This window comes from Eleginops maclovinus, chromosome 20 (assembly GCF_036324505.1).
Source record: "Eleginops maclovinus isolate JMC-PN-2008 ecotype Puerto Natales chromosome 20, JC_Emac_rtc_rv5, whole genome shotgun sequence".
NCBI classification, from domain to species: Eukaryota; Metazoa; Chordata; class Actinopteri; order Perciformes; family Eleginopidae; genus Eleginops; species Eleginops maclovinus.
Genome location: NC_086368.1, coordinates 19766267 through 19788086, shown reverse-complemented (window position 1 = coordinate 19788086; position 21820 = coordinate 19766267). Strand labels below are relative to the sequence as shown.

Below are 21820 nucleotides of genomic sequence, written 5' to 3'. Positions count from 1 at the left end.
CAACTGGCATTACACCACATATGGATGATAATATCTCAAGATATCTGACACCTATATTCAGTTAACACAAGACACTGTGTCCCCCTGCTGGATAAGATCTGAAAGTGAGCAAATCTAACGAAAAAGATGAGTTAATCAAATGAAGGGAAAATCTCACAAAGCTAGAGGGTTTTTTTTTGTAGGAAATTCTCTTTTTGTGTATTCACAAACAATGCTTCCTTGCCGGGCTGCAGCACATGTAATGTCGATCTAAAATTTGAATTAAAATATTGATTTGTCTAATTAAGAGGCATATAAATTATATGTAAATTTAGCTGAACATGATATACAAAATTGTGTTATACATTATATAGTGTTGAAAGAAACATGTATCTTTTTTTAAATGAACTCTTTAATAAAGGTACTGCTGTAGGTTTGGTAATCATTTTATACAATTTGCACAACCAATATAAATGATGGTCTAAATGGAGCTTTTACTGAAATAGTTGTAATTGTTGTTGAATTGGTCTTAAGCTTCATAATCCCGACATAAAAAGGTAAATCAGTGATCACACCAAGAAGTAATAAGGAAAATGTTACCACTATAAAACTGATAATCATATTAAACTTATATATCTTTAAATATCTAAATTGATTAGGGCTGGGACTTTAATTGAAACAATAACTAGATAAGGTAACGGATTGGTCAGTAACAACAAACTGTCAACAGTAGTTAGACTCTGTATTTATTCACACAAAACATAATACATTTCTTTAATAAGGCAACACAGTACATCAATGATCTATATGTATACCATATTTAGATTTTATGTTGTTATTTCTTATCTAACAACACGTCATTCTTTACTATCACTAGCAAGTGTAAATAAATAGTTTAGCAAGTCATGTAAAAGAGTACCAGATGCGTAAACTTCAAGTCATACTGTTCCTTCACTTACTTCGGTATTTTGTGGTTATTGATACATTTTAGCAGTAGTTAAATGACTTACTGAATTATAAATAACCTTTTTTTTAGGCAGTAAAAAGGAGGCCCTGTGGAGTGTTTCTAGTAAACAAACAAAAGTTATGTTTAAACGCAATGTAGCTTACATAAATGTGTATAGCCAAAATCATACAATCGGGTCACAGTACTAAATTGGTTTTATAAGTATTGTAAATCCAGTAGTGTTTTAATAGCTTGCACTCTTTCTTTACACTACTTCCTTTTCTGGCGCATTGCTGTATTTCTTGGTGATTTACCACCACCTGTTGATCAGTATATTATTATAAAACCATTAGCTGGAAAGTGTACTGCATGTGTGTCCTTGTATGTGTGCAAAAGTTTTAAAAAAGCAGGCTGCAACACACAGAAAACAGCTCCAAGGAACAATTCAAAGTCTAAAAACTCCACAGGGATCCTTTTTTACCTTCAACATCAGTTAAAAATTCAAACAGCAAAAACATTATCAGAAAAAAAGCTAATTTCAAATATATTCCTTTTCACAAACATCAACAGTAACGGCAATTTTCATTATTTCCATAAGCATTATAAGATACATTAACACTGACATCATCATTAGGTGCTGGAGTGGGTGTCCTTCCTAAGAATATGAGGTGCTTGTAGTATGAAAACGTGGTTGTGAAAAAATTGTGAAGATCAAAAACGTTTTCCAGTGTGAGATGTCCTTCCACAGTAATGAGCGTGTTGAATGTACTGTACAGAGCGACACAAAGGGAAAACGTTGTTAGCTGGATACCCTTTCCCTTCACAGCTGTTAAGATTGTACAATCATTTACAAAAATATAAATCTATTCTGCATTAACAAGTGACAGTAGTGATTAGTACATTTGATAATTGACAGTGACATGAATTAAATACCCAAAACAATGACGCTCTGGTAAAACAACATCAAACAATAGCACTATAATGTATATCACTTTACTGTATACAGAGCACAACTACTTTCTGGTCATGTCACATGAGCTGAACTACATGTTCCAGTTGCTCTCACACATGACACTCAACTGTTTTTGACCTGCTCGCATTCATTTATGCAGTATGAATAAAAACAAATTAAAAAATCAAGCCTTAAACGGCTGATTGATCGAAACTTAAAGGTCCCCTATTATACTCTTTCTCAACAATATACTATAGGCGTCAGATATATACAAAACATGTCTCTGAAGTACAGATCATGCATTGTAACATGCCATTAACCCTTTTGTTTCGGCCATGTTCCAAAAGTGCTGATTCTGTGTCTGTAGTTTTAAATGCAAATGAGCTGCCCCCCCCCACGCCTTTCTGCAAGCCCTTTGGTTTGAAAAGGAGGATGTTCAGGTGATGAGGTGGGCGGGTGTTACCTTGTTTGGTTATTGGCTAATGTTTACACAACCCAAGAAACATTGTGACATCACAAAGTGGCCAAAATCTGATCAGCTAATTTTAGATAGATGGATCATGACAAAAAGAAGAGAGAATCTTCTTTCCTGAAACTTTCTGAATCTCTTTCCACAGAGGGGACACACATTTATGTTTAAAGACATGAAAAAGTGGATTTAGCATAATAGGTGACCTTTAAGAGGGGCCTCAAACAATTTTTGGATTTAGTTTGCGCTACCAAAAAAAAAGAAATAGCTAATATATGTTTTCGTTAACACCTGTCACTGTTCATATAAGGCATTTAAAACTGTTGTATTAACAGTTAGTCATGTTTGATAACACAGCAGAACATTTTGTTGTAATCATACCCATTCATATTTTCAGTGGTTTTAAATACATCTAGAAATAGTTTTAATCTTGCTCCAAATGTAAAAAGTTCATATTAAACGGCCCTTAATTATTTATAACACACTGTACGATTGTAAAACTGTAAGCTAATACACAGTAAAACTATTTTAACTCCTAAAAAAACTGATTATATATTATTTCAAGTGAACTGCTGTTATCAAACATTCATGAACTGTTTATACGCCATGTATGAATGCTTCTGTGGGGAAGTCACAATAACACAAATCTTTTCAACACACATTAAAGTATAATTCATGTACTACCTTATAAATGCTAATGTTACTAAATATATATAACGACTTTGAGTGATAAGGCAATGCAGTGACCATGAATAAAAAAAGGTCATTCATGTTTTTAAATGTGTTGGATGTGAGAGCTTAAGCCCAGCATCACACCCACGAAATATCTCTTAACATAAACAATTAACACTAAATCCCAAAAATGTGTACACACAAACGTACACTCTTTACGCCAGAACAGTTTCAACTCGATGAGATAAGTTTACCCACTTTTTCTCACTGTTTTACAAACTATAAAATGTTTGTAGTCTGAGGAGATAAGTGATTTAAAGCAGCATGAATGTCAAGAAAAGATACAAGCTGACAGCACAACTTTTGTGCATCTGCTAACAAGTAGAGTTATAATTGATAAGTTGCCAGACAGGCCTTAAGTCAGCAAAAAGAGCAAACACTTCATTGTCTACGAAAGCTTTCTCTAAGAAAGAGAAAGAACACCTTCATTTACTGGTTCTATCTTCTCAAATATTGGTATCTGCTGGTCTTTCTTTGACTTTTATAATAGAAAACAAAATTGCTTTGAGTTTGCAAAACAGACAGACGGAATAATAACTTGAGAAGATTACTTCTGGGGAATTATGATTTGTAATTTCCATTATTCATGTTATGTGATAGATCAAACAAATCATGAATTCATGTCTCAGTATGAGAAACAAGTTATAACACACTGACATTATCATCAGAGCTCTTCTGCTTCGGCCTTAAACAAGTTGAGTCTTTATGTTTCCTGCTCTCTCCAATTCTGAATTTCCGAACATTTATTTTTGAACACTGAACTGATCTAGATGGGGTGGTGGATGGTGTACTGATTAAGGAGTTATGTTCGAACCCCGCTGACATCAACTATCCCTCCAAATGAAGCGACCTTGATCACGACACCGGCTGAATCGCACTTGTGCAAACTCTCGGCCCGCTCACTCTACTTTGTGTCATGTTGTTTGACTGCAAGTCTGTCTGAAGGAACAGACCGAATCAAAGACAACAAATTTTCCAAACTGGATATGTAGCCAATTCATCTACTGTTGCCATGGAAACCACCACGTTTGAGTGACCAGTTAAACCTCAATTGGAATAAAAAAAAATACTTGAACAAAAACTAAATAGCAGATTTGTACAGCTTTCATTTATGTCCCCCATCAGGCACAGTATTCCTCCACTTTACAGACAAGTTTATAAGTTTAAATAGCTAGAAATGGGTAGACGTTGCCTAGAGACGGCACTGATAAAGGAGAAACACTCATTGAATCCTGACCGCTGCTCTGTAGTGGACCATGACCTCTAAAACTCCCTGTGAAGCTATAAACACATTTCTCCTATTTGTCAAACCATACAGCATCACCACCACAGAAGGAGAAAAGTCTCCAGGGTTCTGAAAGTTAAAAAAAGGATTTTCCAGGGCAGCTTAACTCATCAAAGAATACTCATCCTTGACAAACACACACATGCACTGCACACACACACACACACACACACACACACACACACACACACACAGGCATCTCAGCTGTAGTTGTAGGTGAAGTTATATGAACTAGGCTCCTTCGGCACAGGGGGCGGGGCTTCTGGGATTGTGATGTTCTCAAGGTCGAGGAGGCGGAGCTTCATCTCCATGCTGATGAGAGTATCCAAGTCACTACGCGTCAGGTCGCTGCCCATCTCTCTGCCCAGCAGCGCACACAGGCCGTCAGTCCAGATGCAGTACTGCTCGGAAGACATCAAAAACGCAGGGAAACACACACACACACACACACACACACACACACACACACACACACACACACACACACACACACACACACACACACACACACACACACACACACACACACACACACACACACACACACACACACACACACACACACACACACACACACAAAGTATGAGAAGCGTGACACTCACAGAAGCTTTAAGGTAGGGGTTAGCTAGTCGATAGGACGTCATGGTTAATGCAGATATCATACACGAGGGAAGTTGAATTTGCATGATTCTTACTTTTTAGCTCTGGTTTGGGGCCCACCAACTCCTGAGACAAATAATTGTCATTAGCTGCTAAATGCTCTAACTTGGCTAAATGCTAACTGTGTCTTTCTGCTTTTGCTGTTCAGGCAGGTGGCCTACTGTTGAAAATAGCAAATAGCTAGAGCTGCAATATAAATTTATGTAAGCCTGCCAGAGTGAAACAAACAGGTAAGTTGTGTCTCAGGAAACAGAAACAATGAGGCGAAAGACACCAAAATGGTGCTTAGAGCTGAGAAGAAGAATGATTTATACTTTAACCGTCACATCTGCTGAGCTTACCTCATACTTGTTTGGGGCAACAAAATTGAGTGTCTCATCAGGATCATAGAGGACAGAAAAGGCTAACTCCAATACCTCCTGAGAGAAGGAAAAGGGACAAAAAAACACGCTCATTGACAGCAAAGAAAATGGAAACATCCTTGTGAATAGAACAATAAAACAAAGTAATTAAAGTCACATTACCTTGTTTTGTTTGAGAGCACTTTTTTCTTTCATATGAGGGCAGTCCTTCCCAGTCACCACAGACTTGATGTCAGAGACAGGGACTGAGAAGAATATAAAATAAAACAACTTCATAATAAGCAAAGTTAATAAGGTCAGCCTAGACACAGTGTGCACGGCTATTCAATATGGCTCTGTGTGTGTAATGAAAAGTTTATGAGTTGGGAAATGGAGCCACTTGAAGAAATAAATCTTACTCTTGTCACTGAGCAGCTCAAAAGGCACTTCACCCTGAGGTGACTCATCCAGGTCTCCGTAATGCAGCACTTTGTGATTGAGTGAGAGTCTGCAGAACCAGAACTTCTCTACAGAAGAGGCAGGGCACACAATGCTTAGCCGATAATCAACATACAGCAGTACTCACTCAGTTAAAAAAAGCAGCAAAGTGATTGTATTGATGCTGTAGGTACCTTGCCTTCGGCGGTTCCCCAGCTTCCGGAAACAGCTACCCTCACACAGGCGGTTGAGTCGCTGCTGCTTGATGAGCTCTAAGATCTCGGGCTGTATTCTCTCCCGCAGTTCACTGGAGGAAAAACACAGCATGAGCAATATGGAAAACACACACTGATATTCAATGTAATGTATTAACTACAAGCTCACATGATGGGAGGAGACTGGAAGTCGTCCTGACTCATTCTCTCTGACTGCCGCAGACGCAGGATCTCTGAATAGTTGAGGCCTCGAAGTTTGTTCTTCAGCTGGTCTAAAGAGGACGGCTTCATCGCCAGAGCCCTGGTGATCTGCTCACGAACCACCTGCATCACCTGCTCAGGGTTGAAACACACATATACGAATGCATAAGGAAAGCTCACATAGAACACATTTCAGACTTCCTAAATATTGAGGTAATGCATCTGTCATCAATTGGCAGATATACTGTAATGTTATCAGATATATCTGCATTGTTTCTTAGAGAACAGTGAATATTGCATTTGACTGAAATCTTAATTTGCATTTCAGAAACTGATATTGTTGTCAGACATCTTTCCCCATCAAAAGGCATACATGTTATAGATATCTACTAGATAGTCTCAGGTGTTCTGAACCATTGGATTGCTTGTCCTTTTAAATAAATGTCTGTTATCCACTTGACAAAATACTTTGAATCAAAATAGACCGCCTTTGGAATATAATGGTCTTATATTTTATCTCAACAAAAACCTCCAGCTCTCTGCGTCAGTGGGCTGCTAACCCACACACAGTGGAGGAATACAGCTGCTCCTAAAGCTGCACACAGTTTGAAGCCTTGACCATATATGAAATGTATAGATAGATCAAATTAAAATGTTTTTATCTTAATAAATGTTCTACTTCAATCCCTATTTAGCTTTTCAAAAACAACGTTTTCGCTCCTGCCAATAAAAAATGTCTCCCAATTGACCCACCTGTATTAATGGGTCAATCTAACAGCATCTTAAAAAAAACATGTATATAACCACAATGACAAGGTGATGACATCATGGAATATGACGATTGAGATCTAGGATGGGACGCAAGTACACAATCAAGTTGGGAATGTAGATATTTATATATAATACTAAATCCCACACCTTATTGAAGTCCTCCGCTGTGGCCCTCATCTCCTTCCAGGTTTTATTCAGCAGCTGGATGCAGACACAGAAGAATTCCTCCCATGCCCGGTCATGAGTAAAGAACATGGGGTGGTAGTCGTTACATCCCTCATTAGCTACACAACAGGAAATATTAAATTAGAAGACAGAAAATTAGTACAACAGGCTTTCTCCTCTTTCACACACTGTCCTGGACTGGAGGAACAACTGCAATAGGATTGTAGATTATGAAAAGTACAACAGCTCCAACTTCTTCACAAAGAGAGATCTACTTACGTAATTCTCCAACCTGAAGAATCTCACACAACATTCGAGTGAGTTCGATGGCACACCGGCCAAAGGGACATTCGTGTTTGTCTTCACGGCTGCTGTTCTCCAGCACAATCTGTCATGGGTGAGAAGACATGTTGGGTAATCCTGACTTTACCACCGTTGTGAGATATGCAAAGTCAAACATCGAGGCCAAAACTAACCCTGATGTACGTGTCCTGGTGAACCTTGGCGAGGTACAGCATGTTATCCAAAGCTAGCATTCCCGGAGGAGTCTGGGTGAAGTCCGTGGCTGGATTCACATGGTTCTGCATTGAAACGAATAACATTAGCTAAGACAGCAATGCGGTTTTGAAAGAAGATATAGATGTTACTTTTAAATATATATATATATATATATATATATACAGCTGGTTTTAGTATTACAGAGGACACTGAGTTGGGGTGAGACTCACAGTGAACCCCAGCATCTTATAATCCTTGGTGTACATGGCCTTTCTCTTTTCTGTGCCAGTGGGGTCATTTTCTCCATCGAAAGCAATCCTACGCAGTTCGAAAATTATGTCTCTCTGAGCCTGAACCAAAGCAAGGAAACACATTATTAGCATAAAAAGTGACATTGTTAAGAAGATTACTTACCAAAATTACTTCCTTACACCATTTGATCATTGTTCAATGAACCCTGTTATTTACACTATGGGTAATTTCCTAATCTCAAAGGACTTTGTTTATATTCCATTATCATGGATTTTTAAACTAAGGCATTATAGGAATATATAAGCCAATGCCATATATACATTTTTTACCTGGTCATTGGGATCCATCTTGGTCATCATCCGTTCTTCCAAGAGGTTGAAGGTCAATACCTGCAGCACATACAGCTGATGTGCCATTTCTGCTTTGATTGGTCGATTTCCTCTGATCACATGCTGATAAAAGAAAGAATGGCAATAAGGTAAGAGTAAAGCCTCTAATTTCTTTAGAAAGTAAAGCCTGTATTTTGGCTACAAGTGGAGCACAAACTGCTGAAGCAACACACAGCACAAAACACATCTATCAGTACACTGTTCTCCTCCACTGGAGAGAAACCAAAGGTTGGTACTGCTCAAGATAGAAAGAAAGCTGATCATCTAATCCTCCTTATGGACTTATTATGCTCTGTGAATAATGCATAATGACAAAGAAAATGATTTGGCATTATAAAACACACAGCAAGACTCAAACGAGTAACCAGGTTTCATAAACAGACCGGATGTTTTGGGTCAGAGCAGACAGTGCTGGAGCTGCTGTCGGATTGCAGAGTCCTCCTCACTGATGGATGCAACCCGTTCACTCAGGCACTTCCAGGAGAACGGGTGCCAAACGGAATCCTTTTCATTTTCTGCCACTTCACAGACTTCATGCCATATCACATTTGCTGGTTTTCTGTAACAGCTGTCTAAGTGAGTAAAGTAACTTAAAGTGACTTAACACTTTCTGAACTGGGGGTCTTTGGGATGAAACACTGACCATCAAATCCCAGCAGAGGATAGTCAAAGAAGGTTGTTTTTTAGTTATTTTATAGCCACTAGTTTCAAACACAATCTCTGGTAACGGCTGTGTTCACACATGGATATTTCAAAGCCAAAAGCTTTATAGCCCGTAGAGCAGAGCATTAACTCTGACGTGCAGCTGTTATAGCCAGAAAGACTTTCAGAATTTCATTTCAGACTTCATACTCACATTGAGGATGATGGATCGCAGGTGTTTCTGAGCCAAAGTGCTTGCCATTTCCTAAAGGTAAAGAGAAGCATTATTTCAACACACAGGCCAGATGAGGAAAGTAGTTTCATGCAAATGTCAAGACTACTTTTCCATCCCTGGCTTTAACCATCTGCCCTTCACAGATTCTGAACAACATCTTCAATCTGTCAACACAGTCTGTCTGCAGATGCAGCAAGCTGTCCATGGCACAGATAGAAAATACAGAGCGAAGGAGGAGAAGGGCTGTGGTTTGGAGAGGAGGGTATGAGATGCTGAGGGATGTGTACTCACAGTGAGGGGCTGCTCCAGCGGGTTAGTATACTCCTCCTACAGGTTGAAGGGAGGGAGGAGGGACGTGGGTGTAACAGTGATGGAAACAAAGAGCGCACACACGGACAATGAGATACAGAGAAAAATCACCAGCACAGCATGCAACGAAATAAGAACATAAAACAGCATAATAGGAATGTCTGGTAGACACAACATGTAGCTGTTTAAAAAACTCCACATGGCCTGCAAGCAGTATAAGACAACTACACATTAACTGGTGAATTAGACTGTTTTTAAAGAAATTCACAAACCTGAGAGCAGTGAAATTATATCAACACAGAAAAGGGGGAGCTTTAAACACTATTTTTGCATTAAATTCACTGTTGTGTCCGGATTGCTCCCTAAGCAGGGAAGTATATCACGCAACCTTAATCTGCCGAGGTTTTGCATTAGAGTAAATGTCCAATTATGCAAAAGAAAGCTAAACTTGAGAAAGCACTCATAATTTTTCCTCAGCTCTGCTTCCTGAAATGCTGCATTTTCAACAAGTCCCTTTCATTCAAAAAACTATAAAATATGCAAAAATATGATGAAAAAAACATCTATTTAAATTTTAAGGAGTAGCTCCACTCTGATGTATTTATTTTTAATATTGTTAGTGAGCAGTCCAACAGTATGTCCCTTTGCTGTAATGATCTCAAAAGAACTGACTCAGTCGCCCTCCAGTGGTCAACAAAGGCAGCTGGGGGTGAATGCACGTTCAAGGACAACTGTTCGAACATACTGTGCGTTATATGGCAAATAAATAGAAAGGAAATTACAACACTCAATCAAATCCAGGCAAATACTCCCCCTTCTCTTCTCCCTCACAATGTCATCAAACCCCTTCGTCCTCATACGCATGCTTCACAGATTTGGCGATTGATTACCACAAAAAACATTTAATCATAGTATAAGGAATAAATGATCAGAATAAGGTAAGCCAACATGACCATCATTTACCTAGCTTTATTTTTTTCAGTTATATAGATTTTTGTGGTTTTTGTCATCGCTCTGTTTTCTTGTCTTTCTTTTCCTGTACGTTTTTAGCTCTAATTGCAATTTACTTAAATTGTTGCATTTTGTTGGATACTGCAATCTGAAATGCAAAAGGTAAAGAGTTGAGTTTGTGATAGAAACACAGTTAGGAGATATGATGCTAACAAAATTAAAAGCGTTGTGTGTTGTGTCATTGGAAAATTATTCTGGGAAACACTACATGAAATCATATGTTTGTAGATAGCTGCAAATGAATAGTATTCACATTATATTTTTATGACACTTAGATGAATTTTTATTGCTATATTTAAGTTATATTTTCACTGTGAGGGATGTTAATTTTTTATATTCCTCTCCAATTTAGTTGTTGTTTTAGTGTAGTATAATAACTTATTAATAAAACAAGGCTTTGAAGTGATTTTTTCTTTTGTAAAAATTGTCAAATAGTAACATACAAATTAAAAGTCAACATGGAGAACGGAAATGTTAAGGAAACACATGCAGCACTAGTGACAATGCACGAGACAGGATGAGACACAGCTGTATGCTAGTGTGTGAGCTGGGACAGAAGTTATCACAGAGCGGAGACAAATGGCATATGATGAGTTATGAGTAGCATACTGGACGGACATCCAAAGCAGCACTCGCTGCTTTAATCTTTGTACATTTGGCTGTGCTACAAAGATCTTTCAGAATCAGAAAGCATCGGTTTGGGATGTTTCTGTCACTTTCAAAAACAAACAGAACTAAATGTTATATCTTGGTATAATTTGGTTATATGGAAAATTCTTCATGTTTGTTAAATCTTGCTAACAATGCCAGGTTTCATTTAATCATCCCAGTGGATTTTACTCTACTACTAAAATAGTGTTAAACTGGCTGCCATTAATTCCAATCCTTTAGTGTAATATAAAAAGCCTTTTCCACTGAATTTAGCAGCCAGATGAATACTTAATCACTGCATTTTCCTCGGATGTTATCGAACTCTTTGTCTATTTGGCACAGTCATCCTTCAGTTGGTCTCCTGTGCTGAGCTATCCTGAAATAACTGCACCATAACAAAAGTGCAAACTTCAAAGAAGAACGAGTTCTATTTTGAGTGAGAGTGTCATTACAGCAGTGACTGTTGGATATAACCATGACAGCCGTCAGACAGACATCTAATTCAGGAGATTAGCTTTAGTAACCAACCTGCTGCGGCAAACATCAGCACTAAGGGTGAGGCAGTATCTGAAGCTTTTTAACATGCGGGTATTATGAATAAATGTCAGTCTATTATGTATGGTTGGCTTTATTTAGAGCGTAATGGGAGGACAGAACATCATTAGTATTCCAGCTATGTCTATCTATTATGCGTATTCTGTCTTTTGTCTAATAAAGAACACTGTGTACTGACCTGCCGTCTGTCCTCTGGTGCCTTCAGGAAGAGAGCGTTGATGAGCGCGATGGCGTAGGTTTGGATCTCCTGGTTTGACCTGAAGGAATATCAAACATCGTAACAACCAGTTAGAAGCATCGGGCTCCACAGGAGTCCAACGTTTAAACTACAGGCAAACAACTTCTCTGCATAACAATTCATTTTACTTTTATCACTACCAATACTCGAGATGGGTGCAGGATATTTAGAAGCCACCCTTTCACACCACCAGGTTTCAATAAGTGTATGTTATTCTGAATAGAGCCACACTGTTGCAGTGTTATAATGACATGTAATAAAGATGGGTATTTTATGCGATTTTTAGCAATCCTACATACATCTTCCTGCAGCTGTAAATAATTACTAGAACACGAAATATGTATTAATCCGCTGAGACAGCAGTGCCTAACAAGTGCACTACTTTTTTCTGAAGGAATATCTTCAAATTCACAGCGCCTAAGCTGTTCAAGGATGTTATGTACATGAAGAAGGGCCTGTTTTTTAATGTTTACATCTCCAATAGGAGCCAATGGGAGACAGACTAACACATTGTTTGTTTGTGGTTTTTAAATGGTATTTGTTGACAATAACAAAAATGTAGAATAACTGCAGCCAAGGTGTTTGATAGGGGTCATCTAAGCATCCTGTACACACCCTTCACAAAAGTGGCATGAGCCAAATATCACAGCAAAATTCTTAGATTTAATTCAACCCCAACTGATACATTCAAACATCATCCCCCCATATCAGAGTGCGGGACGCCCCTGTGCGTGTGTGTGTGCTCACACTTGCAGGTGCCCGATGAGCTGTCCCACGGTGATCTCCTGTGCCACCCGGTGGTAGAGGCTGTGGCTGTTGAGGACCATGCTCTCCAAGATGGCCAGAGAGCGCTGCAGGATGGACACATCCACCATTGGTTGGTTCACGTAGCCTGCAATCTGAATGAGTATGGAGGAGAAGCAACATGAAAATGATTTCTGATGCAATTCAACAAGAACTTCGTATGAAATCATAAATGTATCTGTGAAAGAATATTAAATCAAGAGTTTAGAAAGTTTCCCTGGGTGACTGTCAAGGCCACAAAGTTTTCAGAAGAAGTCTAATCATATACTGTACGCACTTAAGAAGCTCTGAAAAATGTGGAGTTGCTAAGCAACAGCACCCACTAATTTCTGGCATGGAGAGAGAAAGGTTGGTAAGGTAATTCAATAAAAGTGTATGAATAAAATAGACCTTGAAACTTAAAACAGTTTGGATGTATGAAGAAGGCTTTCTGTCAAACAAATATTTTTGGATACAGGAAGAGGAGAGGTACCTGTTTGATGAAGGAGAGGGAGATAAGGTCCCAGGACACAATGCTGTGGTCCATGAGCTCCAGAAAGGCAGTGAGAGTGAAGGCCAGCATCTCACCAAAGCTGCAAGAGGCAAAGAACAGTTAGCGGAGGGTTTTCACATCACCTGATCAGGTCTAAGGCAGTGGTTGTGTGAGACTTTCTCATCGTCATTTTGATGCAGTAGGTTTTATAACTCAAACACATTTTCTTTAAATGATAATAAAGACATAAACCTATTTCTGGGATTATAATCCATTACACTTTTTTGTCAAATCCATTGATTATCTTATCACAGTCCTTACTGTCAGTGAAATTCATATATTGATTAGTCTGATTAATAAATAAATGGATTGAATATTAAACATTTTGTTAGGACAAAAATATGCAATGAGTTATTTAAAATATCATATTTTTTCAGTTCGACCAAGAACAAAGACAACCACAGACTGAGCTGTTTGAGTTTATGGGTTTTTTAAACAATTAAAATATAGAAAAATACTTTGATTATTCATTTATGGTGGCATGCAAAAGTAAAAAAATGTTCTCACTGGGTGCCACTCTCAACGAGACGTGCCAGAGTCCCTATGCCCTCCATATTGATGAACTCTGCTGCAAAGGTTGGGTCTGCGGACAGCTTGGCGAGCTCCTTCAGAGCCTCCAGCCGAGCATCAATACCATGAGATTGGATCCTCTCCAGGAGCTGCCGAGCAGCACGAGCCTGTCAAACACAAAAAAACATCCATTTCATGTTAAATTCACCCTCACCCTCACCCTCACATTCATTCATTCTGAATTGCCATCTTAAGGCTATGCATCAGTGCAATTTAAAGTAACTATAATTCATGTTAAAATATTAAAGGAAGTATTTTTTTTAAAGACTGAATGTTTCTTTGTCACCCAACACTGCGTGCCAGAGGTACAGTAACTTCTCTCTGCCCTTTTGCACTTCAAGAAAACATTTGGTTGAATTAATTAAAATGTAACTTCTCATATTAACATGGTTAATGAAGGCTGTGTGATATCAATTTAACCTGCGTTTTTCTGACATTGTTTTGGGATGACTATAACAGGCTAGCAATAATTAAGGGTTCATTGATGGGAATCTAGGCACAGCGCATTAATAAATGCATATTTTCCTAGATTATAATCGGGCAAAGTTGAGCTAAAAAGTCAGGCACGAAAAAGACCCAACTTGTAATGAATCTGAATTATTCCTTAAAGAAACCGCTTGGTAAAAAGTGCATCGGCAGCACTTTGTTGTGTGTTTTGGAGGTGGAGGCGTGAGGTGCTCCCACAGAGCATTTGGGAGAAAGGGTGGGATTAGGCGGAATATATTATCATACATTATTATTGTGAGGGCTTGGAGGCTGGTATCAACCATGGCAAATCACATCAACCTCTTTCTTTCTCTAAAAAGCAGTTCCCTCCCACATCATGTGCTGACAGCAGGTTATGGAGCACAGACATTTGCAAAGCACAACAAGTTTGCCTGCAGAAAAGAAGAGTTTGCTGGTGTTCTTTTCAAGTCATTACAAAAGAAGAATCAGATACTTGATGGGGGGGAAAATACACACCCATTGTAAAAAATAGCTCACTCTTCTTATTTGAAGTAAATTACAATTTCAGTCGAGACACAACTGAGCAGGAATAATAAAGTAGACTCACAGGTGAAATAGCTAATCGAAGGATCGTCCCGTTCTTGATTTCACTACGGCTCTGAAAGATAATGAAGGAACAATATTTCAAGACGTTCAACACTGATTTGAAATGCCATCGATACAAGCATTTGGAAGAACAGTTAAGCTCACCTGCTCCGTGATATAAAGCTGAGGGCCATCAGCATAACGCAGAGCAAACTGCTCTGAGCCTGATAAAGACCAGCTGAGGACGAGGACAGAGGGAAAAGGTTAAGAAGTCAAATTCATATGGAAACTAAAAGAGGCGGTAGGGAATAAAATAAACTAGTTTTAATGAAGCATACTCTGTTATACACGAACACAATTCAGTTCCTGTAGTTGTATATACTCGAGTGACCAAACTAAAAGACTGTGGAGGCGAATGATTCAGTGGGTGTAACAGTAACAGTTATGTGCAAAGAATTTTTAGTTTGAAATCAAAAAAGGAGGCAGTGGGTAGATAGAGCCAAAAAGGTGGATGGGTAAGGAAAAGCTAAGGTACACGACAAAAGACCAGATACAACATCTCAAGACAACCGTCAAGCATAAAACCACATGTTGAGACACAAGCAGACATGATGATACAGATGACCTAAATTAATTATGGGTATTTAAGTAAGGTAAAAAGGGTCAGATTGTATGTCTGTGTGTGACAGGATGTGCCTGATTTTGTTCTGTCGTAGACATGCAAACACTTTATCAAATGTTGAATCAAACAGAAAGTCAGAGACAATTAAAAAACATCACGAAAATGTGTGGAATTTCTGCTTACCCATCACAAACTTCCCTTATTATTGAGGACAAAGCTCTTTTCTGCAAACAGGAAAAAACACATTCAAAACATGTTAAAAAAAAAGAACGACAATAGCAGCCAGTGGTAAGAGCACATACTTACAAGCAACATAACATGTTTCAATCTATTATTCATAAACGCGTTACTTATTATAACAACCACTAAGGTATTTCCATGTATTCTGAATTACTAACAAACATCTCAGCATTACTCATGCCTTTTCCATTCAAAACAAATTAAAGAAGAACTGTTATGCAATAATTATCGTTCTGAAGGTTTAGTTGAGTCATTGGAGGCTGACTGGAAGTTTTTCATGATGTTTAAGGCAGATACAGACCTGGTCCATCTCTATTAGCTGAGCATTCGCACCAGGCCATTCAATTGCCACCTTCACAATGTCAACTGGGGGCGGCATGTTGTATTATTGCAGTACTCTACAGAAGGAAAAAAAATCATTTATCTTTAATACAGCATTACCTGTTTGACGGCATTTAACACCAGTTTGGAAACATTTTTTATGACTTGTGTGTTTAACACATTAATACCTTTTAATTTGACATTAAAATGATAAATAATAAATGTTGTTTGACATCTCACCAGTTAAAATGCAGAAATCGCTGCTTTTATTATTCTTCACGCCTACAGCATGTCAAAATGTTTGCACCCCAGCCAAATTGAAATCTAAAAATACATTTGGGATTTCAGTTTGATTGATAAACTTCAACATGAACTGAAGGTTATACATCACCTAATGGAGAAGTGTTGAGGAGGTCAATCACTCTCACAACCCTGCTGCATAAACCGCTGAGTCAGCTCCTCTGTGAACACAGAAACCCACACAGCAGTCAGTGAAAAACTTTTTCTTAAAACCCAAATGCTCAGTTTGCTCCATCTATGCATTTCTCTCCTCTGAACTGAATCTGTCAGTAAACGGATCAATAAGCATGACTGCTTTAGAGAACCACCCACGCAAACACACACTGAAAGTGTCCAGTTTTCTGCCTACTGGTCTCTGGGTTTGCTGTGCTTCCTGCCTTTGACAAGTTGTTGTTATTATTCCAATGAACAACACAAATCAAATAAAGATGCTGAATAAACATTAACCCCATTTGTGTCAAATATTTCTTCACCCAAAATGTTTTCAAATATTTTCCTTTTGAGTGCCAGTTGTGTTCCAATTGCAAAGTTTAATGTTTAAAGTCATCAATCAAAAGGGGTTTCTGTAATGGGGAAACAAAACAAGACAACCAGATATGCAACACAGCTTTTTAATGGACCTATAGTCCACTCTCTATAGTTCTGCCTAAGGTAAGCTTATCACAGATTTGTTGGCTGCAGAAAGGAAGGCCAGTGATATATCGGAGGTCACTTAAAAATATCTTGCTCACAGTTCAAATCAAAACAGTATTTTTTATGGTATATTGCTTTTGTTATTAGGTTTTTATACTCCTATATTTAATCCTGTATATTGACGCAGCAATAAGTCTTAAAATCCAAGTATTGTTCAAGCTCTAGATGTTTGTGAAAGATAATATCACTCTTTGTTATCACCGGCCTTGAAGCAGGCTTGAAACAGGCTCCACAGATTTATTACAGTGTCTTCATATTTGCATTTGAGCAATGAATAAATAAACTCACAAATAAATCATAGGAACAGCATGCTCCAAAAGCTGTGCAGAGATAGCTTCAGCTTAGAACAAAGTGGAATAAATGAAGTTTTGCTCAACATCTGCCCTCAAATTACACTGTATTGCAAACCCTTATGTAGATCACATATTTGTACAAATTCAGTTCTAACAAAAGTTTGATTTCGTTGCAAAAGCACAGATATTTAAAAAAAAAAAAACATTCCCTGTGTACTATATTATCCACATTACCTCATGTTTAATTTTACTGGTGCACTGATGCTTGTTAAACTTGTTTCATTATTTTCTCTTTCATTGAAGAGGAAAAGGAAAACCACGGCATCTGGTCTTTGGCAACAGAAAGACACATGAAAGCTGTCAGACTCTGGTGGAAAGACACTGCTGTTCCGTAAATCCTCTTGCATTCAGGATACATTCAAGTTTGTAAGACTTAAAGCTTCTTGTTAGAAATGAAATATTACTCATTGCCAAACCGTTACAAATCAACAACCTTTTACCGTGTTATGGTACATTTCTAGCACTGCAACACAGTCTTTCTCAGTCTGTCTGACTCTATAAATAAGTTTAGTTTACGTCAACAATGGCTCTGACGTCTGACTGGTGTTTGATCATTTGTAAAATATAGACACAAGATTTTTCTTTTGGGAAAACACGCTTAGTTGTCTCTGAATCATTGCACTGCAGCTGCTCATTTCTCATGATGAAGACATTTCAAAGCTGGAATAAAATATTAAGCTGTATCCATTTTAAGCATGCCCGAACCCTTTCATTTCAACAACGTTATACCACATGATCATTTCATATTCTACACATCATTTTCACAAAATAATAGTCGAGTTCCGGATGATGTGATTAACATCAACAACAACAAATGAAGTCGGATACTGCATAATGCAATAACACAGAGGGAAAAATGCAGATTCATTTCAGATTCCAGCCAGCCATCTGATGAGAGACTGCGCCGCCTCCGCATCTTCAAGCAGACTGCCCAACACATCACATAAATGTGTGATCTATCACCACTTTCTGAAAAGTTATTGCAATAAAAACATGTTTTCCACAAGTTCTGGAGCATGCTTCTTTAATACCACGAGTAATGCTACATTTTGCCTTTCTAAAACATAACAAGAAGGGATTAACCATGTGTTTCCTCGATTCGTTATTTGTGGAATAGTTGACAGTTGAGTTTACGTTGCCAACATTAACAGGCAGTCAAATGTAATGAATATCAAGTAGATAATTCCAGAGGTGACAATTGTGGGGGGGGTTTCGTATTAAGTGGCTTAAACCAAATCTTACCATGAAATACTGTTTGCAAGGTTCAACAAGGTTGCCCCCATCTAGTCAATTTTAACCCAAAATCTGAAATAAAAACGTGTTTAAATGCTCTCTAAAACTACTGAACAACTGTGAAAAGCCTCTGATAGGGAAATAGACTCAGAGAATTTATCACAGACCTTAAAAATCGTTCTGATAAAATGTTAATTATTGGGGAATTGAATATTGACCTACATAAGACTGCTGATAGCTAAGTTAAACATTTCTATTACTTCTTTAAACTTTTTGTTAACTCAGTTTGCACATGAACGCTCTCACTCCAGTAGAAACACCATCGACTTGATTCGATCACACAGGATTGAGGTTTGTGCTCTGAATGCCTCCTGTCACATCTGTGCTGTCAGATGACATTATTATCAAATTTGGAGTAACACTGGCCTTTCTCTGAAAAGTTGGCGCTGATGTGTTCACCACTTGCTACATTGGTTTGTGAACTTTAACTGTAAATGTTGAGGAATGGCCTGTAGTCCTGACTCCTTTCACTGCAGTGACAGGGCCTTTCAAAGGTTTGTCTTACACACAACTCTTTCCGATCTCCTGGGTTCAGTTTGCAGTTCTTTTAGTATAAAGACTGTAAAATATGTCTAGACTTGTGTCCAGCCTTAAGCATGCTCTGCCGGAAATTGAACGACAAGTGGTCTACACAGTATATCAAACAGTTAGTTTCTAGTTATCATGGAACATGTTATTCTTAAAATAGCATACGCTTTCCGCTGCTTTATCAGTAACAATAAACACTACATTTCTTTCTGACACTGTAACCAAACTCACCGAAAAAAAAGCCGTCTGTTAGCTGCTCACCATTTAAGGTTTGTGATATCTTTTCTTTAGAAGTATATTAGATACAATCCTATTGCCTCAATTCAAGTTACAAAATATGGATATTGAACCTCAGATTCTGCCGTGTAATTTAGTTTGATCAGAGATAGTTTCTGTTCTTACACATTTTGAGACTATCTCAGCTGTCCTGGGACCGCTGACTCTCTCCCCCCATTCCAGATGTTTTGGATCTGAATCTTTCCAAGACTCCATGGTGGAGAGGAGGTGGACAGGTTCACGATATGTTTGTCAGTCCCAAGTTGCTTAACATTCTCCCCTGCTTACAATCTTTCCATACTATAATTTTGAATTTTCTGTGCACACATTTATTTCATACCTGTCGGTCCCAGGGAAACACATCTCTCCTTAGTTGCTATTCCTGAGGTTTCTTCGATTTATATTTTTGGAAAGGTCTTACAAATCAAAAATCAAGGGTCTGATACAGTACAGAGGGCGTTGTACTGCACAGATTGCAAAGCCCCTTTAGGCAAATTGGTGATACAGGAGTACATAAGTAAAAGGTACTTGAGCCAGCTTGTAAAAAACACTTGAACTGACCCACCTGGTATTATTGTTATACATTATACTGGTCTGCTTTTCCTGGGATGCTTTGACCAGGGGCGGATTTAAAGAATTTGGGACCCTAGGCAAAGGCGACTCGGATACATTTCCAGTTTCTCAAATTGGGATTGGCATAGGCCTAGTTAGAAGAAAAACTCAAAGCCTTTATGTCTGAAATAAATCTGATAACTATCAATAGTAACACATTTAATACCACACAACACAAGTCCTGCATTTGTATTCAAGGTTTAGCTTTCAATTCTAATATAATGCGGAATGGATGAATGTATTAGAAAAAATCACATAAAAAAATGTTAGATTTTAGATGTTAAACTTCATTGTAACTAGTTAGATTTCGGACTGGTAAAAGTAGTATTGCAATGTTGTCATCGGAAGTAAAACTAGAACAGTAAGTTAGTTGAGCTGCATATTTTTTAAGTGCTTGGTTACTTTGCATATCATACCCTTTAGTTGCGGGGCACCAGGCAGTTGTCCGATGGTAAAGCCTGCTTTGGTGGCTCAGTGCAGGGTATAACAGAGATGCATGCTGATGGCAACTGCAATTTCAAATGATGGGAATTTTTTTCTATCCGTGACATTGTTGTTTCCTTGTCATATAAAATAACTGGTAAATAACTGGTTTATGACTGGGTAATAGTGTGCTGTACTGGCTTTAACGGAGCCCTCCTCAGCAAGTTATTTGGCTGCATGTGCTGCGGTGGTAGCATAGCAACACCAGCGAAGGGTCTGAAAAGAAACCCCACAGTGTGTCTGAGAAAAGACAACTTTTTCTGTCCCCCACCAGCCACTTTCACAGCGACCCGGATGTTTCTGGCGCCATTTTACTATTCTTTTAATGTGGTTAGGGGCTTCTGTCTGCGCTGCTTCAAATACAAGATCAACACATGCAGGATGTGAAGCGACTAACTTTTACGATAGCTAGTTAGCTAGCGTCAGTAGAATATGCATAGTGGCGCCCCCTTTGGTTAAACGATGCTTATTATATGAGGAGTTCTCCGTTAGTGGAGAAAAACAGCATTTTTCCTTTATTCCCCTTTCTATAGAAAAACATGAATACATCAAGACAAATGTACAGTCCATTTGCATGCAACGCGACAACTCACCCACTCGCATGCAAGGAAATGGACCGTTTTTTGGCTATCTTTTTCCAGGTGTTTGCAGTCACCCTTAATACAGTCAATAAGCTTCATGCATCATAAACTCATGATACAAATGTTTAAGGCCTGATTAGATCTGATCGATGAGGCTGGGCTGGAACTATGGAAACCACAGGGACATCCGTGGGGCTCACACACTGATGCAGAAACGGCAGCAACCTTGTGATGTTTATCGAAATCAATCACTGCCCGTCATAGTGTCGGTGTATCAAAGAGGAACTAACACAAGACAGCACTGCCTCTTGATAATAACTGCGTAAAAGTAGCATTAAACAGCAATACTCACTCGGTTGTAGGCTCAGTAGCGACGTTATTCCTCAGAAGGCGACCCGTGTTATTCAGTCATCCAGCCAGTCTCTGCCTGCTCCTCCATTGCAGTCATGATGCAGGCTGTCTCCCGGCGGCTGTCCTGAAGCTCTCTGGGTCTACTTTGAAACGGCTGTCTGGTTTTAACTGAAGCCTAGTTTACTGCGATTGTCGTGCTCAGTGTCATCAGGCCACCGATGATGCTCACTACCTCTATCTTTTCCCCTCTCTCTACATGGATATACTTTGGGAAATGAGACACTATCCACGCCTT

The 21820-nt window shown here is 38.6% G+C and overlaps 1 protein-coding gene across 4 annotated transcripts; it reads right to left on the bottom strand.

Annotated features, from left to right (window-relative positions):
* Positions 1-704: 704 nt before the first annotated feature.
* Positions 705-21764, bottom strand: elmo2 (engulfment and cell motility 2). Of its 4 annotated transcripts, none has more exons than XM_063911519.1 (23): positions 21527-21764; positions 16447-16516; positions 16036-16132; positions 15678-15718; positions 15038-15110; positions 14895-14945; positions 13778-13947; positions 13211-13310; positions 12682-12833; positions 11875-11953; positions 9462-9497; positions 9150-9200; positions 8234-8356; positions 7883-8002; positions 7631-7735; positions 7434-7542; positions 7137-7273; positions 6187-6350; positions 5997-6109; positions 5784-5891; positions 5548-5630; positions 5365-5442; positions 705-4764 (listed from the first exon to the last, which is right to left on the bottom strand). In XM_063911519.1, exons 3-23 carry the CDS (start codon positions 16111-16113, stop codon positions 4564-4566), a joined length of 2172 nt encoding a protein of 723 aa, XP_063767589.1. In that variant the 5' UTR covers positions 16114-16132; positions 16447-16516; positions 21527-21764; the 3' UTR covers positions 705-4563. The 4 variants fall into 4 exon arrangements, with proteins under 4 accessions (XP_063767589.1, XP_063767590.1, XP_063767591.1 ...); XM_063911520.1 differs by having other exon boundaries at positions 12688-12833; XM_063911521.1 differs by lacking the exon at positions 9462-9497.
* Positions 21765-21820: the final 56 nt, after the last annotated feature.

Excerpts from the sequence above, each read along its gene's own strand:
- elmo2 (XM_063911519.1), bottom strand. The coding sequence starts at position 16,113 with ATGCCGCCCCCAGTTGACATTGTGAAGGTGGCAATTGAATGGCCTGGT. Across the intron at positions 9,201-9,461 it reads CGCTGGAGCAGCCCCTCACT|GAAATGGCAAGCACTTTGGC; the intron begins GTGAGTACACAT and ends CTTTACCTTTAG. Across the intron at positions 5,892-5,996 it reads GGGGAACCGCCGAAGGCAAG|AGAAGTTCTGGTTCTGCAGA; the intron begins GTACCTACAGCA and ends CCTCTTCTGTAG.